Raw genomic sequence first — 22,432 nt, 5'->3', positions numbered from 1 at the left:
AATTAACTAAAAGTGAGTACAGTTGAAAATACTTTACAGACCTTTAATGAAAAAGTTAGCTAAAGTACAATTAGGAGGAGACTCACGGCTTGTGCAGGTGACTTTAGGCGAGTCCCACTGGCCGTTGGCCTGGCAGCGTATAGTTGGGGTGTGTCTCTGAATGAAGCCCTGCTTACACTGATAACGGAGCAGGGTGTTGATGTCATAGCGCAATTTTGTGGCCCCAAAAACTCGGGCATCCTTCACCACAGGAGGCTGACCGCATGATACTGTTGGCAGGAGATGCAGAGTTTAATAATGTTATTCACAAACCTGTACCAATCATTTCCATTGACACTTGGGACAGTGCAGGAAACTCTAAACATAAGCAAAAATCTACATATTTGCTGCAGTTCTGTGAGTCCCAAGGAGAAAACTACAGCTGCCCAAAACACAACAAAGGCTCATCTCAGATCGGCCAAAAACATCTTGATGATCTCCAAGACTTTTATACTTTAGACTGACTGACAAGGCAAAAGTTGGACTTTTTGGACGTTTGAGTCCCATTACATCTGGCATCAAACTAACACAGCATTTCATAAACAGAACATCAGACTACCAGTCAAACATGGTGACTGGACTTCAGTAGTGGTAACTGGACTTCATGTCATTTTTAGCTTCTGGTGTGAATAAACATGGTCTCTAATGATGTAGCCAGGTCTCCATGATTATTAACACGCAGCAGTCCCAAATAGAGGAGGTAGTTTCCAGCAATAGCTCTAGTTTGTTGGTCTTCATATGCAAGATGGCTCTTCCATATGTTGAGTAATGGGGATTTAAATGGTTAGCATGCTTGCTTGGTATCCCAGCTGTGCTCCCTATGCCACCTGTGCTACTTTCCAGGGTTGAGAACAAACCAGGAAGATTCTGGCAGTCTGGCTATATCTGGCATGCTGTACAACATATGACTCCCGTGGAACTCTCTAATAACTATACCCTGACACTGTAATATGATGTTCTCAACCTCCATGTGACTATAGATGTGTTAAATGGCAACTGGCACCCGTTAGACCACACACCACCATCTTTGTATTTTGTTTTTACTCTTTGTCAAAAACCAAAATTTGATTGATGATCTGAAACATGTGTCAAATATGCAAAAAAATGTGCATTTTTTAATACAATGCACAGCACTGTAAGTGAAAGATAAAGATAAGTAAAAGATAAAGACTGTACTGTGATTCTGTTGTTTAAGGTTAGAATGATCACCGAGACAAAATTAGAAGCAACAGACAACACTTACTTTTTCATCCACACCCCATGTAAGTACTGCACTGAACAAAACAAAGCTAACGCAAAAGTACAGTTCCTCTCGTGGCCACTTGAGGCTGGCCTCTAAACCTAATCCATGTTGAAGAGTCTGGTACAGAACACAGCTTTGGCAACTGCTGGCAATAAAACTAAACTAAATTGAAAAGACTGTTACTTGGTCTGCAGACTTAGTCTGCACAAATTAGCTAATATGTGTCTGTGTATTACACCTGCACAGTTTATGAATGCAGCTCATTCTATGTTTACTATCCCTAGCCAATAACTTTGAAGCTAAGCTTCAAAGTTAAAGTTAAATAAAAAAGCTTCTCTAAGCTTTTTTACTTAAAGAAAGCATTCTTCCCAGTTGTCCTTTAGTCTCCAAAGAGAACACGTATGTTTTTCCATGTGCATACCTGTTCCCTTTTTGCAGGTAAATGTCAGGTGATAGTTGCAGGGCACGTCATTCCACTGTCCTCCCTCATGCCAGATCATCACCACACAGTCCTCTCCTGACTGGAAGAAGCTGTCCGGCTGGTTTGGCCTCCAATGGTCATATTGCTATCAGAAGACAAATTACAAAGGGCATTATGTTACAGACTGTCTAATTAAATTAGTTTACAAAGTAATGCTGTTACATTTAAGATGGCATGTGCACTTAGCGACCAGCAATGAACAAGCGCTTAGCATCCTAAGTTTGTTTTTCTGTTTTTTTGTGTTTGTTTTTTTTCCTTTTCTAAATAAGGCCCCAGCTGTGCTGGCCTGTTTCCCATGATGCGTGTGAGGCTGTAAGCCCGCTGAGGATTGTTTACTCCCGTGAGGAGCTGCTACAACTTAACTTCTTGTATGGTGGTAAGGACCTCACCCCATGTATGCTGGGTTTTATACCAAAAGACAGAACAAGTGATAAGAGGAAGACAAAAAGAGGGAGACATGGAGGTGTTAAATTGTGTCTGAGGAGACAACAGGTCAGTCGAACTCCCCTGCCCTCTGTTATCCTGGGAAATGTTCAGTCTGTGAGCAGCAAGCTGCATGAACTCCAGCGGAACGTTAGGTTCCAGAAAGACTTCACACAGGCACAGCTGTGTGATGACTTTTTCTGAGACATGGCTGACAGAGCAGGACCAGGACGTCGATTTTTCAATTGACGGATTTGGAGCTCTCTGAGAGAGCTCAGAAAGCTCCAAATTGCCAGTCTTGGCAGCCGGGGGTCAGTCCGCCAGGGCCTCCGCTCCTGGCCGCCACCCGGCACACAATGCACCCGACCCCTATGGCGCCTCCTGCGGGTGGTGGGCCTGCGGGAGGATGGGCCCATGTCTCCTCTTCGGGCTGTGCCCGGCCGGGCCCCATGGACTAAGGCCCGGCCACCAGACGCTCGCCCTCAGGCACCCGCCCCGGGCCTGGCCCCAGGGCGGGGCCCCAGTAACCCTATCCCGGGCAGGGTAAACTGTTCCCTCGATGTTCTTTTCATAAGGGTCTTCTGAATCGCTCTTTGTCTGGTCCCTCACCCTCAGAGTAGAGCCGCTGCTGCTCCACATCGAAAGGAGCCAGCTGAGGTGGTTCGGGCATCTGACAAGGATGCCCCCTGGGCTCCTCCTGGGTGAGGTGTTCCAGGCATGTCCCACCGGGAGGAGGCCCCGGGGCAGACCCAGGACACGCTGGAGAGATAATATCTCTCGGCTGGCCTGGGAACGCCTTGGTGTTCCCCCGGATAAGCTGGAGGAGGAGGTGGCTGGGGAGAGGGAGGTCTGGGCCTCTTTGCTTAGGCTGCTTCCCCCGCGACCTGGCCTCGGATAAAGCGGATGAGGATGGATGGATGGATGGATGGATGGATTTGGAGCTCCATTTCATCGGGATCAGGATGTGGGGGTAAAGGGGAAATCCCAAGGAGGGGGAGTATGCTTGTATGTGAATAAACGTTACTATAGCGCTGTGACTGTTAGAGAGTTTATTTGCACACCAGACGTTGAACTTTTATCGGTTGCCACTGTGCCCTTTTTGCCCCCCTCATGAGTTTCCACAACTTTTCAGTACTATAGTCTATGTTCACCCGAGGGCTCACCTCTCCCCCTCCACCTCAACATTATCACAGAAGTAGGGCATAAGCTACAGGCACTTTTTTTGTTTGGTGGCATGGTTCAGTCAGACCTCTGTCACAGAGAAAAAACTCATTGAATCAGATAGTGAGATGGTCCTGACAGGTGAGTCACAGCCCTGTCTAGCCTCCCTGTTCTTTCAACAGATACAAAGGATGGCTTTATCAATTGTTAATAATGGCCCCCCATCCTCTATGGGGTGAATTTCAGCTTCTTTCCTCTGGACGGAGGTTTCTAGTCCCAAGTTAGCAATATAAAAACAGCTTTGTCCCTACTGGTGCTACTGTTTTATTTGATTCATCTTCATCTTATTTATATTGTTTTTTATCACGCATCTAATTATCAAATATGTGTTTGTCAGGTTTAATGGGTGTGTGTGTGCTTTGTGAGTGGATGCCAAATGCTATCATTTTTTTATGTAAAGCAAATTTACCTAGGGATAGAAATAAAGTAATCTTGAACCTTGAACTGCAAATTTAGCAAAAACATACATTACTGGCCAAATATTTTAGGTACTTGTGATCTTAGTTGTGATTTAAGCACCTTTCCTGTTCTCGGAAAATGCACAGAAAAAAACAAATTCAATTCAGGTTTATTTATATAGGGTCAAATCACACTTAAAAAAACAAGATCATTTGGGGGGATTTTTAACCTGTCAGCCTGACACTGTGTGGACACCAAGGTTTGTAAATAAGAGAACTTGAAAATGAATTGTATCTGCTAAAAATCTACAAGTTAGAATCTTAGTGGCCTCAAACTCAAATTCGAAGTCAGGTTTTCTGAAAAACTTGTCAATGCGATAACTCAAAAATTAGGTAATGTAGGATTTTGAAACTGCTGGATGGTTAAGGGGCAGCACTGGCTGTTGCCAGTATTTTTCTCATTAATGTCCTCTTTACGATCGTAGCTACTGATAGCTGTATCTACTTATGGACAACTTATGGACAATATCTCTTTTGTGAATATAGACTATGAAGTCCCCACCTATCCTCTTCAGAAGGCAGTCAATACTCATCACATGTGACTGGATGTAATTCATAAAATATACAGACAGTGGTGCTGCAGAGACAAAAAACAACAGGCCTAAACAAACCCAAGGTTGTGTGGCCTTATATACCAGACGAAATACACAAAAAGTTCATTTTTGTTCATTTTATACTGTATATCTACTGCACGCACTTAACATGGTGTATGGCTCCGATTTGACCCCATTCAGGGTGTGTCTGTATTAAGAATGATAACACATGACACAGTCCTCCCTCTTCAGGATCAGATTTCAATTTTCTTGCTCTGAGTTTCCAGCAGATGAACCATGTGTTTGAGATTGTGTCATCACTGCCTACAACTGCTACATCACATGAACATTTTGCCCCGAATAAGGTTTATTGCCAATTTAAATTCAATTCAATTTTATTTATATATCACCAAAGGTGCTTTATATTAAAAGGTAAAGACTACAATAATATAGAGAAACCCCAACAATCAGATGCCCCTTTATGAGCAAGTGCTTTAGCAACAGTGGGAAGGAAAAACTCTCTTTTAATAGGAAAAATCCTCCACCAGGACCAGCTTCAGGGAAGGGTGGCCAGAGTAGTAATAATAACTAATGCAAAATGGTTTATAAACACATAGTGAGTGATAAAAGATCAGTGAAGAAGAAACGCTCAGTGCATGATGAGAAGCCCCATAGTAGCCTGAATCTTCTCTTAGCTGTGGGATAACTTTGGCGGGTTCAGGGTCAACTGAGCCAAACTTCACTATATGCTTTGTCAAAAAGGAAAGTTTTAAGCCTAATGTTAAAAGTGTCTGTCTCCCGAATCCAAACTAGATGCTGGTTCCACAGAAGAGGGGCCTGAAAGCTCAACACTCTGTCTCCTATTCTACTTTAAATATCCACAAGACAGCTGCCTGAGAGCAAAGTGCTCTAATGGGGTGATATGGTACTATAACGGTCTTTAAGATAAGATGGAGCCTGATTATACAAGACCTTGTATATGAGGAGCAGGATTTTAAATTTGATTCTGGATCTACAAGGGAGCCAATGAAGGGAAGCAAATATAGGAGAAATATGCTCTCACTTTCTAGTCCCTGTCAGTAGCCTTGTTGCCGCGCTGAAGGCTTTTCAGGGAGTTTTTAGGGCCTCCTGATAATAACGAATTACAGTAGTCCAGCATAGAAGTAATAAATGCATGAACTAGATTTTCAGCATCACTTTGAAACAGGATGTTTCAAATTTTAGAGATACTGCGCAAATGGAAGAAAGCAGTCCTGCAAAGTTGCTTAATATGCGCATTGAAGTACATATGCTGGTCAAAAATGACTCCAAGAATTCTCACAGTGGAGGCCAAGGTAATGGCATCTAGTGTAAGTGTAAGATATCATATTTCTAAGATATTTATGGCCGAGTAAAATAACATCAGTTTTATCTGAATTTAGAAGAAGGAAATTAATCATCCACATCATTATATCTTTAAGATATAATCTCTATTCCTAGAGATTAACTCAAGTGATCTTAACCCAGCTTTTTAAGTAGCTTTTTAAGTAGTGGTTTAATTACTGCCAGCTTGAACGCCTGTGGGACATAACCCATTAAAAGAGAGAGGCTGATGATATTTAAGATTGAAATCTTACTGCACCTGGTATTCCCAGATTGTACTGTACTAACCAGAGATCAGGCATGCTCAGAGTGGTACAGCAGCAAGTTAAATATAGCAACAGGTCGTAAACTTGACTGAGGATAAAATCAGCAACTTAGAGATGCAGAAGTAAAGATGGGCAGAGGTTCCCCAATCTGCAAAAAAAAAAACCACACACACACACACACACACAAAAAAAACTGTCTACTAATTGTGGAACATTTTCTGAATAATTTTCTTCAATGAAGAAAAAAAGTAGGCCTCAATATTTCATCAGCTACAGTTCATAATATCATCATCTCTGCCTTCACGGGACAAGGCTGAAAATCAATCTGGGCCCTCAGGTGGCACAGCATTAAAAACAGGCATGATTCTGTCATTGGACTCGTGTTTTTTGAAGTCAAACAACATTCTGAAAGGTACAGTGTCTGAGAACATCTGAACCCCAACATATTTTCCACTGAAAATCAAAGAAATCTACCTGAACCTGTAGGCTCCATAACAGATTAGCAAACCACGTCTGGTTCTACTTGCACAGTAGAATGAATAAGAATATCAAAAATGAATAAAGATCATGGAATGAATCTTGAGGCCCAATCTGGCCCAAGTCCAGTTCGGTTCCAGTCATTCCCCACTTCATCTGGTTCTGATCTATTTTGGATTCGTTCATGTAAAATGGTTCATCTTGAAACTGTACTGAAATAAGCCTGACTAATGTAGATAGTAGACAGCTCCCTAAGAGCCGAGACATTTCTTGTAACGTGTTTGCTCTACATTTATTAAAGACTTGGAAAGCTGCCATGTGTTTTTCTTTCTTTCAGTTAAATGTGAAACTATTATACTCTGGCTATTAACAGTACCTTAATAAAACACCTCTGCTACTGCTATATGAGAGCCATCATGTATCATTGAAGGCTGATTTTAAATCAAATTGCAAATGGTTACACTGGGGAACAATATGGTAAATGGCCTGTATAGCGCTTTACTAGTCCCTAAGGACCCCAAAGTGCTTTACACACACAGTCATCCACACATTCACACACTGGTGATGGCAAGCTACATTGTAGCCACAGCCACTCTGGGGCACACTGACAGAGGCGAGGCTGCCAGACACTGGCGCCACCGGGCCCTCTGACCACCACCAGTAGGCAACGGGTGAAGTGTCTTGCCCAAGGACACAACGACCGAGACTGTCCGAGCCGGGGCTCGAACCGGCAACCTTCCGATTACAAGGCGAACTCCCAACTCTTGAGTCACGATCGCCCCACGATCAATAATCATTGATGTCTGTAAATCTAACTATATCCATAGCCACTTATCTTATCAATAGTGCTTATCTTACCATTGGTCTGCCATCAGTCCATCTGAAGTCTCTCTCAAACATCTTATCATTCAGGCCAATCCACTGGTAGTCACTTCCTAGATCTGCAGGGAAAAAGCACGATGCAGTGAGTCCGAGATCATTTTACCGAAGCAGAACCTGATCAATACCAAACAAAGCATTTTGGAGAGGAGTGTAAACAGACAACAAAGAATTATGGTGAAGCACCGTTGAGCTCAGTGTCAGTAGCTTCACCAGAGTTTACTTGCAGCTCCATCACTATTCTCAGACTGATTTCTGTAGTAGAGCAGTGACTGCAAATCGTGTAGCATTTGCTTGCGTTTTCAAATTTGGTAAAATTATTATTTATCATCAAAGTTTCATTGTTTGCTTGTTTGTTTTTTTACATACATTCGTTGTGAATGAAACCCAAAGACATGTTGAAATCAATGCAATCAAATAACAAAGCAGCTACTCAAAATGTAACTAATGTTTTAGGTAGCCATTTCTACTGTATTTTCAAAAATATGATCAGATTTAGTTTTAGACCATCCAACCAAAAGTAGTCTGGACGAGTGGTTGACCACAAACAACAAAGTTGTGCTGCTAGCACGGCCAAAAACTGTTTCATTTATGATATGCATTTTTAGTATTTGTACCCCGAAGGACTTTTTCACAGACTCTCTAGACCCATAATTCCTTATACTGTCGACTGATAGTATAAGGAACATTTTAGACACCTCATCGAAACAACACAAACTTACTATTGACAAAAATTTGCTCCTCATGCGACAGGATGCTGGTCAGGTGGGCTCCGTGTATCCGACATTCCCTCTCTGCAGCGTCCCAGGTCCGACGGTGTGTAAAGTGCTTGTAGCAGTGAGATTGAAACTTCTTCCAACCAAAACCACACATCTCAATGTCTGCAGAAAGAGAAAAACAAAATGTGAAAGAACCATCAAACGAGGTGGAAAAAATATTTCATATGATATACACTTTATCTTGACTTCTTGTGTTGGTGCAGAATTTAAAATGTGGTATGTATGTGGCTATATCATAACTAATGACAAGTCCCTACTTATCTTTAAGGCAATAAAACAAAATCCACATACTGAAATATCAAATTTAGGACATGCCAGGAGCTTCGGTTAACAACTACATCAAATAGGCTCTCAGAATGTTTGTTTCTACTGTCATTAACTATGAACAGGTTCACTGAAACTGCACTCCTGAAGACTTAAAACCATAGCCATGTTTGATAAAGCTACATTTAATCTGGCGGCAGATGCCGTGCTTGCAATCTGAATGTCAACCTGCCTGTATCCGAGGGATGCCCTTCTATTAGATTAACAGGTAAGAGACTTATCCTACACACCTACAGCCAGTCTAGAATCTTCAATTCACCAAACGTTGTGCATTTCGTAGGACTAAACTCCAAGGACTTAGCTTTAATATACAGATGTTACAATAGAAATTAACACCATGGGTTAACCCAAAAAACTGTGAACCACTGTTGTGATAGCCAGTATCTCTGACTAGGGTTCTTGGTTTTATTAGGCCAGCTAACAAAGACTATGTACACCTGTTTCATAGTACACCTCTCATTTCTGAATTAAATACCACGTTCTGACTGATTATTGTGACAGATCACCTGAATCCCTTTTGGCATCTTTTAACAGCTACTTTCATCAGGATAATGCAGAAAGAAATTGTTTGGCAAATCAATTTAATGAAGAAAATTAATTTAGTGGCTTTCAGTGGCCTTCTGAGCAACTAGATCACTGACTGGAAATAAAATGTTAGATAGTGACTTCAGCTTTGGTTGGTGAGGTCGCATTGTAAAGCCTTGAGCTGAGCACGTTCTTTTGGTGTTATAAAACCAGGTTTGACACTGCATGCCTTATCACAGCTTATCACGTGGTAGTGTCAGTCAAAAGCAAACTAATCCAAGTCACCTCTCCTTGTGATGGATGGATCCTAGTGTATTCAATAACACTTAAAAGCTGTGACTGAGATCTTAAACTAATCAATAAAGTGTTTACCAAGATCACAACTCAAAGGAGGAAAAGACTTCTATAGAACCTGTCACAGTATGCGGCACCACACTGTATGAATTTGCGAAGAGGACCCAAAATATAGACACCAACGAACTTGGACCAAAACTTGAATATTAACAAAAGGCGAGCGGGAAGTGGAAGCACAGGAGGAAACAGCTGCCACTAATCTGACATAACGAGACAAAAGAAGCAAAACTGACTACACTGACATAGGACATAGACCTTCAAAATAAAACAGGAAACTGAACGGAAAGCAGACATGACAATACAACTTCACAACAAGGACAAGAAGACAAGAAACATGACAGACTAACACCAAAGACCTAAGTGAAACATAAATAAACTAAAGGCAACCAAAAGATAATCCAATTACTCAACATAATAAAGGAATAACTTCAGAACTCAAAATGTAAACTGAAAACGCTGGGTCAGAGACCCAGGATCGTGACAGAACCAACCTTTTTGCTCTTGCAGACATCACCATTAGAAAGACCACAGGTGCAAATCAGTGTTTATACAGTATGGTCTATGGACCTGATACTACACAGGTTCTGATACAGCAGGACAGCAGCACTAATTTGACGATGAAAATAAAAACCGTATAAACTAAACAAACATAGTGGCAGAACACACAAAACTGAGAGAGATCATGACAATGAGCAGAGGCAAACAAGGGAACAGACCACAGGTGGGGATCGAGCTGAACATAGTCTAACTAACGAGACGGGGAACGAAAACAGAACATGCTGCAAACAGGACAGAAGACTATCAAAGTAAAACAGGAAGTATGAGAAACACACTGAGATGCAGACTGACTAAATACAAGGAACAGAGGGAGCAAGAGACAGAGGCACCACTGGGAAAGAAGCGAATAAACATGGAGACGGAGGCGAGACTATGGAGACACCGAACAAGGGATAGAACTTAAAATACATAACAGACATGGACTACACACGGAGGCATAACCGAGAAACAGACAAATTGAGCATTGAGACAGGACTGATTTCAAAGAGGGATACGACTACCGGAAACTAGACACAATATGACAGGAGGAGGGAAAATGTAAGGCTAGATAACAAATGAAAACCTAGCAATCAAAACTATAACAACCAAAACTAGGATCATGACAATAAAGAGCTGAAGCTGTCTGAGAGCAAAGGGAAGCTTCAACCAGCATTAGTATGCGGTTTCTACTAAACAGACTGTAAGACACAATATCTCTTACTATGAATAAGTGCCTTTTTTCAAACTTCATGTGGCATATTCAAGAAAATGTTTAGACTTTGCTGCTTCGTAACCACATTTTACCCACTCCTTAGGTGTTAATGTGTAGCTAATCGAACTTCTGTCTAAAAGTAGCTATACTACATTTCCCTGGTTGCCTATCACTGCCTTCTAGTACACTTCATAATCTGGAATCAGATTTTCATTTGTTGATGAAGTTACATGTTGTTTTGGAAACATGCTGTTGTAACGGTGAAGCTAACAGCAACACAACAGCTCTGAATTTTATTTCTGTGCTCTGGCCAGAGACGGTGAGAGAGAAAGAGAGGCACAGAGAGAGCTGAGGTCCAGCTGGGGAGTGAAAGCCCCTCACTGAATGAGCTCAGCAACACACAGTTGGACTTCATTAAGTCTCACAAACATCCAGTTGTCTGCAGGTCAAGCACACAGAGACACACACAAAGAGCTCATGTATAACACACATTCAACTTCATATACAAGTCACATAATCAGCCCTTTGCTTTGTCTGACCATACAAACAATGGCTGTTTTGTATCAGTGGCACCAGAATTATACATGCCAGTAAAGTCATGATGGACAGTATCTGTCGAGTCTTTTAAGGTAGTAGCCATCATCAACTGACCTCATTTTAATCCTGCCTCTGTGCAGCTACCTGGAATGAAAGGTGAGGTCTCTAATGAATGCAGCACTATAAGCCACAGCTCTCTGTCTGCCAGTTTGAAATTAGCAGAGTGGTCAGTTGAGTATGAAACATAGCATCACTCAGCATCACCCAGGATATTAAGCCCAGCCTGAAAAAACTGAAGCAGTATTGTCAGTATTGATTCAATTCCACACGCAGCTGCAAAAGCTTTCTGGAAAAATAGAGAGCAATTATCTTTCTTCCCTCATTCTTTCCATTGGCAAAAAGCTGCAAGAGGACAGCTGTGTCCCTGATTTTTGAACTCTTGCATATACTAGGAAGGAAAAATAAGCAGTAAACAGTCCATAATTTATGTCCGAGTGTCTACATTTAGCTTTACACACTGTATTCATCATTCAAATAGATACGCCCTGCAAACTGGGAATTCTTATAGCACCAATGTCTCTATTTTTTCCACAAGACCCCAACAATGCTGACTTGGATAAGCAGAACAAAATGCAAATTTCCTCAGGAGTGTAGGTACCACAATATTAAGCGCAAAGGATGTTTGGAAGAAAGCTGCTTCTCTCCAAAAAGAAGATGTTGGCATGGCTTAGCTTTGCAGAGCTAAATTTGAACAACAAAACCAAAATGGAGATGTTTGACCATAATAAGAGCAGCATGTTTGGAGTAAACCAAACAGCCTAAACACCTCAGACCAACTGTCAGCACAGTGGTGGAGCGATGATGATTTGAGCACCTTGCAGTCACTGAGTGGAGCATCTTCTGCTTGGCACACACCCTTCTCCAGGTCCCAGTGTCACTGAACTAGCGAGTGGAGTGGCACACCACACTACACCTCCGCTACATTTTTGTTAAATAAATAATAGCACATAATATGTAATTTGTTCTTGTTCATCTGTGGTTGTATTTAACTCATTTCAAGACTTGCTAAGGACCAAATAACTTTTTAAATATCCTGATATATACTGTGAAACCTCAGAATTGACAGATCCAGTTGTACTTTTATTCTACAATGACTGCATTAAGTAGTGTATAATGTATGACTCCAAACCATTAATAGACTGAGTAAAATAATTTAAGCAAGCAAATAAAAGCGGAATTTAGTTAAATGGCTTCTTATCATGACTACATGATACAAAAGAAAAACTATGGGGCCTCATTCTGAAACCAAACATTTTGCTCAGAGCAGCAGAAAAAAAAACTGTTGCTGCTGAGAACTGTTTCCTTGGTTGGAAAATATTAATCCTCGGAGTCCTCTTGTGTGCCTGAGTTTTGATTATCTGCTGAGTAACGGCAGAAATATTAGTCCTACGGCTGGAACTCATCTGTTGAAGAGCCAACGCCCAAAGCTGAATGATGGCCCAAAGACCCAAACTCTGCAGTAAGTTCAGACTTACTTGAAAATAATATATCTGAGAACTGACTTCCATAGATGAATGATTTTGACACAGTTGCTTATTAATTCTGTTTCCTGACCTTGTTCACAGAACTCTCCTTTGTAGCTCGGGAGGCAGAGACAGGTGAAGGAGTTGATCCCATCCAGGCAAGTGGCTCCATTCAGACACGGGTTAGACTGGCACTCATCAATATCTTCAGACATGCAACACAGACCAGCATTATTATACATCCACCTGTCAGGAAGGGTCAGGATGGCTTGTTAAAAGAGCACACCTGGCTCTGAGGCTCTCTGTACCTGTTTCACAGTGCCACCCGGTGTATCCAGGTGCACAGATGCAGACATTTTGTGGTCCTTTCTTGTAGCACGAGCCTCCGTTCTGACACACATTGGTTGAGCATGGCAGGAGATCTGCCAAGGAGACAATGAGAATGGAAAACGATTAAAATCATCAACATCATTAAGAGCGGTGAAACGTACTGCAGTTCAGAAAGGCTTTGCAACTCCTTATTGGCACAGCAGGGCTGTCCACGTTTGTGGTAATAGACACTCGGTTTGTTGGTGGGCTGACCTGCTCATATTAAACTATATCAGAAAATTCAACATCTGCACAAATGTTTACAAGGAACCTTCAATTGCAAACAGGACAGGCTTTTATCCTGCTGTGAATTTTTAATGCATATATTTGTAGAACCTCTCCATCTTCTAGAAAAGCGAGGCCAACAAGGGACAACTTAAATACACTGTTGCTACAAATCACATAGGCAAACCTGGAAGCTAAATGCTAAATGCTGCTTAGCCCTGCGACAGACTGGCGACCTGTCCAGTGTGTACCCTGCCTCTTGCCCTAAGAGAGCTGGGATAAGCTGCAGCCACCCTGAAAAAGGTAAGCACAAGAGAATAAATGGATAAATAAAACTAAATTGAATGTCTTGGGTTCAAGACTCTGCATTTTTAAGCTGGATTTGGTCACTTCTGGTTTGAAAAACATCACACAATGCCAAAATGTTCGTTTTGTGAAGCCATGAAGTAACCGCATTTGAACAAGCAGGTGGACTAACATGTCAGCTAAGGACAGTAAGGTCAGCTCACGGATCTGACAGTACATTATTTGTCGTATAATTTCATTAAAACTGCTAGGTCAGGCCTACCAGACACCTGCTAGCTACCTCACATCTGACTGAAATCATCATGCCCCTAAAGTTTTACAAATCCATGAGGGTGTGTTAACAATGGGTGAGTTGTTATGAAGGTGGAAACTATGTAATAATTTTTTGTGAGCAGCTATTAAGCTGTCTATTTAATACTTGATGTGCAAAGGGAAAACCTTGTATTTGGGAACTTTAAAAGTGTATTACAGACTTTTGATAGCACAAGTGGGTATTACCATTGAAAAAGCATGTTCTATCCCTTTTAACTACGGCAGAAGGCTGAGAGAGGGCTCACCTCAAACATTATAGCTGCTGCCAAAACTGGCAAAAATGTTAAGCAGGGGAATGAAACCAAGCTGCTGTGCTGTTTAAAACAACTGAAGCAGCTATGAACCAAACCAACAACAACAGAGTTCATGTACCTGTAATGTTTATAGTGCTGGTCATGACTGAATAAGTTGTGTCCGAGCTGGTCTCAGGTTGAACTGTGGCCACTGTCTGTTCAGGCATCTGAGGTTGGGACTCCACAAAAAAGGGGGTGATGTCTTTATCATCGTCTACAAATTTCTCCTCTGCTACAGCAGTGGCAGCCGGGTCAGGGATTAGAGCCCGCTGGGGGACAGAATAGCTTTTTTGCTCAGAAGTATAAAAGGGTGAAGTAGTGGAGAGTGTGGTCTGGTCTATGTTCTCCATGGTGGACAGGTCAGCATGTTCTCTGTAAAACTGAGCGTGGATGTCAGAGGAGGCAGACGGAGACTCAGTAGCGACAGCTGGATGGCTCTTATTTTCAAAGGAGGGATGGGTAAAGGGTTTAAGTTTGCTCATTTCTGCAGTTGTGCTCTTTACATTGGTGAAGGTCACAGCTGCCATGGCTGGTGAAACAGTAATAGCGACTTCTCTGAAAAGTTCCCCAGAAGCTCCCTCCTCATCAGACAGCTGGTCTGCACCAGAGTCTGGGTCTGTAACTGCAACATCACCTGATGAAACTCCAAGCACATCTGCGATTTCTGTAGGTACTGCAGGTGAAGGCTGTTGGGTATAAAGGTCATTTGAAATCATAGTGCTAAGCATGGTGCTAAGACTGGGTGTGTCTGACGGGTATACATCTTGACCTGAAGCCTCATCTTCTCCAGAGGAAGACCCTTCAAAGTCCCCAGTCTGGGCCTGCTCAGTGGTTTCCTGTGACTTTGTGTCTGGGATAAAAGTCGCAACCTCTGTTCCTCCGATTTCTGTCTCATCAGTCCTCGCATCCAACTGGTGTCCGGTAGCCAGGGTGGGTATAGCACCATCTGTAGAGCCCTCCTGCATACTGCCAACCTCATCGTCTGTGGAGTTGCTTGCAGAGCCTTCCATGTCCTCATCAGTTAAGGCAACATGAGCAACATCCTTGGAAACACCAAGCAGGACTGGAGTTGATATTGTAGAGACAGGGGGAGTGTATGTGGTTGAGACTGCTGTTTCATGTGGTTCTTGAGTGTTGATTCTCATGGCATCTGTAAAAACATAAGAAACTGTGTCTGCATCCAGGCCTGAGACTCCAACATCATCTGGGTATACAGCTTGAAGATAAATGATCTTGTCCGTGGTTTCCTCTGGAAATATCTCCCCGGTTCCAGTCATGCTGATGTCTTCTTCCTCCTCTACTTCTGTCTCATTCACATTTCCAGGAGTGGCCGTCTCAAACTGATCTCCTCTGGCCTCCTCTGGCTGCTGTGGTTCAGGTGTTACCTGGATGGATTGAAACAAATTGGCTATTTTTAACAAATGAGAAAGAATGACAAAGAGCCAGTAGCTTGACTCAGACCAGATTAGACTATTTTACACATTCACGGAGAGGGCGTCTGGTTGAATGATTTGAATGAATTAGTTTGCTGAAGACACAGCTGTGTTTACTAGCAGTGATAGAAAAAAATGGGAGAACACACAAACACAGACATATATTGGAGGATTAAACTAGAATTATTTAGTAGACATATCAGTGTATAGAAAGTACCTCATGTTTTCCATTGACAAAGCTGACTATTTGTGCCATATCAATCGGAGGCACCTCAAGGGAAGTGATCTCCCCGCTGCCCTGGATACCTTTACTGGTCACAGGCTGGTTCAGGAGGTCCAGGAGACGATTCACTAGAGGCAGATGATAAGCAGCCATATAACACATCAAGGCAAAAAAAAGAAAAAAAAAAAGAAAAGAAAAACAAGCAACAAGTGTTATGATTTTATTCCTTACTTAAAGTGCAATGTCAGTACCAGGCCACAGCCTCTTGGGAAAAATCAAATAAATCACCATACAGCCTCTATGTTAAAATGACTAACTTTAGAGCAAATTTAAAATTGTTTGCAGCCTGGTAGAAAAAAGTTTTGCTTATTATAATTAAACTAGATCATCATGGTATTGTAGCATAAAGTCATGTATAATGAAGGCCTCAGAAACACAGGTCTAGAGACGGGTCAGTTATGAACTAGCAACCAGCAGTTGAGAGGAAAAACACATGTTCCTAGGCAGGTTGCTGGCAGTTGATGTGAAACTGATTGCTAAAGCCCCACTCACACAGGCTAAAGATCAGTCAGTGATCCCAAACAACAGGTGACATTCTGGTGGTTTCGTCGTAGTTAAGTGTGCTCTTGAGCGAGGGAATCACAGACAGCAGAAAAAAAGATGGATGTATCCACCACAACATCATATGTTGTTATGTTAAGTTCTGTTATAATACCTCAAGCTAGACATTTTTGCTGCCTTAAACTTTTAAAACTCAAGACCAAGGGTCAGATTTGACTGTGATACTGACAGACATGCAGTTATAGTTAGAATCAAGGTAGCCAGTTTTAAAGCATATCTTGCTTACTTAGCTTTAAAAATCAATGTGATCGAGACCATAGACTCATCAGAAGAGTTTGTACTACATTCACAAAATCCAGCCAGGGTGGCTTCACCACAGACTACAATACATTCGGAAATCTTGGTTTGCCATCAGAATCCAAGCTTAAAGGCTTCACTTCGAAGACACACTAGCTATGGTGATCTTTTCATCGTAAACCTGCAGAGGTTTTTATATTTTTAATTTTTTAATATTCCTGATGACGTTTCTTCACCTTAACATCAGTAAAGCATTTGAAAGCAGAGCTTTTGCATTGTGGTACTGCAACTTCAGTGAAGGATCTAAGATCTTACAGCTCTGGCAAAAACCCACAGTAGCGCATTTCTGACATTTGTTAAAATGAGCCGAAGAGCATATTTGGATGGTTAACAGTTAAAAGTCTGAGTTTCCTATAATTAAGGTCAGTCTGTGCCAGCGGCTTCTCTCAAACAATGCATGCTTGTGTCTCTTCATTAAGACCTAGTGGTACACATGGAAGCTATACAGAGGGGAAGCAGAGTATGCAAATGTATATAAAGTCATAACAGAGAACTTACAGACCTTAAATTGTCTAAATATGTACAAAACTTCAGCAGAAAAAAACAGTTGACCAAGAAGCATGCTGTTACTGTTAAGTGACTAGTTAATTGGTCCATGTCAGCCTCTGTGTCACTCTGAACTTGACACCACATGAAGAAGTCATTCTTCATTGTAACACTCAATGGTTCAACTTTCCTAATTTCCTGAGGATATGAACTGAGAGTTGGAGGGCCTCATGTGATGGTATATTACACATGTAACAGAACAGGCCTTCATCATTTTAATAACAAACACAACTTCTGGAAGATGGTACCACTTGGCTAAGGGTAGCAAACACATATGCACTGTAATCTGAATCAATGATTATTAGGCTCTGGGCAGACAGGGCCTCTCTCTTGTCAAGTGCTATTAACCATTTCCAGGCACAAAATATGCCAAAACAAAGATCTGAGCAAGCTGGTGAAAATACAGTGTCTTTGTTTTACTGCTGTAAACACCACTGCATTCACTGCAAATCACGCCCTACATCTCACATTTGTCAGCAAGTGATTTTAATTTTTTAATTATAAATATGTACTTTTGATATGGTTGTAATTCGAACGGAGAAATTTCTCTTCTCTCTAGAGAACCTAGATTAAAGACACAACACAGGACCTACTGTGGCCATATCCAGCCTAATCAGAAGGGGGAAAAATAACATGACTGCGTGCCAGTTCTTGGTTAGCCTGTTTAATGTAATCAAACATTGGTGGTAATGGTGCTAATTCAAACGAATTAAGAGAAAATGAAGTGTAGAATATAGGGATTGTTTGAGAACTTGTTAATCTTAGCAACTCAAACTGCTCCCTGGAGAAAAGATTATTACAGTCCAGTATTTGTGGTTTGTTGGCAACTCTTTGTGCAGAAATCCTGATGGGAAAGTTGAAGACCAAACTCTGTAGGCATGTCTAAAGCCAGCAGACTAATCACTCCATCAGACCTCCACTGTCTCTTTGCGTGTGAGTGAAAAGAAAGTGTTCAGAAAGACTGTTGATATACAGTGTTTGTCTTTTGCCGAACCCATCCTGTTTTTTCCAGTGCTGTGGTGTGTTTACAGTGTGTTTAACTACAAACTGGCTGCACAGCAATGACTGACTTCATTTCCACATCTGGCTCTACAAATACAGCATGTTTTGTGTGAAATGTGTGAGCATATAAAAAAAAGGTTGCACACCATGAGCTGTGTCCTTTGCCATTTTACACATGAAGTTCTTACTACAAATTGTTGATAGAATCGGGTCAGTCTACAGTTTGTTCCAGTGTTATTTCACTGCTGCAATGGATGCTGCCTCGGTATAACATGCAGTAGACAGGAGAGCCACTTGCAAGGTGCTGTTATCGCATTTCACCCCAATTGGTCGTGACAGATGGCCGCCCCTCCCTGAGCCTGGTTCTGTTGTTCTGGGTTTTTTCCCTGTATGTATTATTTTAGGGTCTACCTTACGACATAAAGCCTTGAGGCAATTAATGTTGTGATTTGACGCTGTATAAATACCATTGAATTGAATTATCTGCACTGTTATCACAGTGCTGCAAATCAGTGTGCTTACATTCAAGATTTCTCAATCATTTTAAAGCTGTGTTAACACTTATGTTTATACATAAACCTCTTTAGACTAGTATTTAGACAAGTTCAAGGCTGTGGTGTATGTGGCTCCACTGAGACAACAAAATCAGCTGTTCTTCAGTCCTTGACAGCACAACATAACAAACATAAAGTAATTCCCAAGATAAATGTTCTCAGCCAAAGCCTTTTACAAGATTCAGGAGGGCACATTACACCACATGTTAGATAATAATCTTTTTATTGCCAATGGTGAAATATTCCCACTCTGGAGGTCTACCTCTACAGCCCCCATACTGGGGGCTTTAAATGCCTGCTGGCTTCCAGTTAATATGTTCTGTCGTGGGATAGATTATTATTTAAATCACGCCAAGAAAAAAAGACATGTTTTGGCATGGACATATGTGTGTTTTTGTCATCATACTTCTCCTTCTTTCTAGAGAACGATGCTTACATGACATGCTAACATGTACTTATTATTTTTGCCAGTACTTCCAACCAAATTTTCAACACAGTACTGGCATCTATATGCCATTTCTCTTAATGCTTTCCAGGGCCTAACAGTATGACTTAAATTACTACATGACTTATTTAACACCCCACCCCACCCAGCTCACCTGATTCTGACCCATTGGTGCTTTGCACATTGACAATGATGAGATGGATAGGAGGTTTTGCTGATGCCGTCTCAGGAATGTCCAGAGACTTCTCATGGTCAAATATCGTTTGAGCTCTAATGGTGTAATCCTCTTTGAAAACAACTGCAGGTTGTTCCCCCACTTCAGTAGTCCCAGCTGCAATGTCTGGCTTTGGTGTAAGGATCTCTGATGGAACTGGGTGTGCAGCGGCGTCTTCAACTGATGACGTTTCAACCCGTGCACTGATGTCCTGAAGTTTACTAGGCCTTGATGTGATCTCCGGGGTTGCTGTTGCTCCTACCTCAGACCCACCAGAGTTGCCCTGGCTGCTGCTTTCTTCCCCTCTGCCACTGGTCTCACCCCTGCCTGGTCCTGCCTGATCTAATTGGGAGATGTCCAGACGTGGAGGCTGAGTGCGGGAGGTGGGTAATGGAGGCAGCTGCAAGATATCTCCTGATACAAGCTCTTGTGAAGTGGTAGTAAGAGTTGCTGAGGCTGTGGTGTGTGTAGAAGTAAGTGGGCTGTCTGTGGGTGAATGTCCAACAGGTTCTGGTCCTTTTCCTTGGATTTCAGCTCTTTCAACGTGTGAAGCTATTGTTGCATGGGGACTATATGTAGGGATGTCAGGTTTGTACACAATTGGAGTCATCAGGGAACTCGTAGTTGTTGGCTCTTCCAGTCTAACTGTAAAAGAGGGGAACACAGGAGCAAGACAAGAATTTAGAAGTGGGTCCTACAAAGAGCTCGGCAGTTAAGAAGTGCTGCCCAACTGCAACTCTGTTAATGAAAAAGGCATAATTTTTTCTTAGTCACTACAAAAAAAATAATTGCAAAACACATAATACTAATGTAAGGAAGCAACATTTTCACTAAAACTAGCCATATTCACAAGTCTTTCTTTATATCAAATGTGGTGGCAGCAAGAGGCGCTCCCTACTGGTTTGAATCACTGCAAGGGCCTAACAACACCAGTGCTGTCAGTGCAATCATTCTCATTTCCTCCTTTCTTTCTTTTCCATTTGTCCATGTTATTGTCAGTCATTCAGAAACAAATGCTAGGAAGGAAGAAGTGTTAGTGATCAACGTAGCAGTGAGTTACAAATGAGTATTTGCGAAAATCCTATTGTAAAGCTGGCATATACAGGGAGTGCAGAATTATTAGGCAAATGAGTATTTTGTCCACATCATCCTCTTCATGCATGTTGTCTTACTCCAAGCTTTATAGGCTCCAAAGCCTACTACCAATTAAGCATATTAGGTGATGTGCATCTCTGTAATGAGAAGGGGTGTGGTCTAATGACATCAACACCCTGTATCAGGTGTGCATAATTATTAGGCAACTTCCTTTCCTTTGGCAAAATGGGTCAAGAGAAGGACTTGACAGGCTCAGAAAAGTCAAAAATAGTGAGATATCTTGCAGAGGGATGCAGCAGTCTCAAAATTGCAAAGCTTCTGAAGCGTGATCATCGAACAATCAAGCGTTTCATTCAAAATAGTCAACAGGGTCGCAAGAAGCGTGTGGAAAAACCAAGGCGCAAAATAACTGCCCATGAACTGAGAAAAGTCAAGCGTGCAGCTGCCAAGATGCCACTTGCCACCAGTTTGGCCATATTTCAGAGCTGCAACATCACTGGAGTGCCCAAAAGCACAAGGTGTGCAATACTCAGAGACATGGCCAAGGTAAGAAAGGCTGAAAGACGACCACCACTGAACAAGACACACAAGCTGAAACTTCAAGACTGGGCCAAGAAATATCTCAAGACTGATTTTTCTAAGGTTTTATGGACTGATGAAATGAGAGTGAGTCTTGATGGGCCAGATGGATGGGCCCGTGGCTGGATTGGTAAAGGGCAGAGAGCTCCAGTCCGACTCAGACGCCAGCAAGGTGGAGGTGGAGCACTGGTTTGGGCTGGTATCATCAAAGATGAGCTTGTGGGGCCTTTTCGGGTTGAGGATGGAGTCAAGCTCAACTCCCAGTCATACTGCCAGTTTCTGGAAGACACCTTCTTCAAGCAGTGGTACAGGAAGAAGTCTGCATCCTTCAAGAAAAACATGATTTTCATGCAGGACAATGCTCCATCACACGCGTCCAAGTACTCCACAGCGTGGCTGGCAAGAAAGGGTATAAAAGAAGAAAAACTAATGACATGGCCTCCTTGTTCACCTGATCTGAACCCCATTGAGAACCTGTGGTCCATCATCAAATGTGAGATTTACAAGGAGGGAAAACAGTACACCTCTCTGAACAGTGTCTGGGAGGCTGTGGTTGCTGCTGCACGCAATGTTGATGGTGAACAGATCAAAACACTGACAGAATCCATGGATGGCAGGCTTTTGAGTGTCCTTGCAAAGAAAGGTGGCTATATTGGTCGCTGATTTGTTTTTGTTTTGTTTTTGAATGTCAGAAATGTATATTTGTGAATGTGGAGATGTTATATTGGTTTCACTGGTAAAAAGAAATAATTGAAATGGGTATATATTTGTTTTTTGTTAAGTTGCCTAATAATTATGCACAGTAATAGTCACCTGCACACACAGATATCCCCCTAAAATAGCTAAAACTAACAACAAACTAAAAACTACTTCCAAAAACATTCAGCTTTGATATTAATGAGTTTTTTGGGTTCATTGAGAACATGGTTGTTGTTCAATAATAAAATTATTCCTCAAAAATACAACTTGCCTAATAATTCTGCACTCCCTGTAATGTAAAGAATGATTAGGTAGAAAATAAACCCGTCTGCTTTGGAAAATAAGACACAGCACCGGCAGTGGGAAAATGTGGAAAACTATGAGTGCGTTAAAAACCATTTAGCCAAGCAAGCAACATTTATACTGAGTGAAAAATGTTCACAGAATGAAATCAGCAAAACCAATGAGTCATTAAATAAAGAAACAGGAGTCTGGGAAGCTGTCAGACGGCAGCTAGCACACAGCAAGCTATAAAAGGAAATGCAG

General features: G+C 41.8%; 1 protein-coding gene across 1 annotated transcript in view; it reads right to left on the bottom strand.

Annotated features, from left to right (window-relative positions):
* Window positions 1-22,432, bottom strand: part of vcanb (versican b) — a 36,611-nt gene that overhangs the window by 1,587 nt on the left and 12,592 nt on the right. The window contains exons 7-15 of the mRNA XM_085414754.1: window positions 19,454-20,158; window positions 15,829-15,962; window positions 14,258-15,563; window positions 12,982-13,095; window positions 12,765-12,878; window positions 8,105-8,263; window positions 7,362-7,444; window positions 1,704-1,848; window positions 87-269 (exon numbers count right to left, since the gene is read on the bottom strand). Coding sequence (XP_085270880.1) covers window positions 87-269; window positions 1,704-1,848; window positions 7,362-7,444; window positions 8,105-8,263; window positions 12,765-12,878; window positions 12,982-13,095; window positions 14,258-15,563; window positions 15,829-15,962; window positions 19,454-20,158 — 2,943 coding nt within the window. The remainder of the gene's footprint in view (window positions 1-86; window positions 270-1,703; window positions 1,849-7,361; window positions 7,445-8,104; window positions 8,264-12,764; window positions 12,879-12,981; window positions 13,096-14,257; window positions 15,564-15,828; window positions 15,963-19,453; window positions 20,159-22,432) is intronic.

Source organism: Rhamphochromis longiceps, linkage group LG7, assembly GCF_057381845.1.
Source record: "Rhamphochromis longiceps isolate RC_006_pf linkage group LG7, R_longiceps_female_GT1.1, whole genome shotgun sequence".
In the NCBI taxonomy this organism is placed as follows: Eukaryota; Metazoa; Chordata; class Actinopteri; order Cichliformes; family Cichlidae; genus Rhamphochromis; species Rhamphochromis longiceps.
The sequence above is the reverse complement of the archived record's forward strand: the minus strand, read 5'-3'. Positions and strand labels throughout refer to the sequence as shown.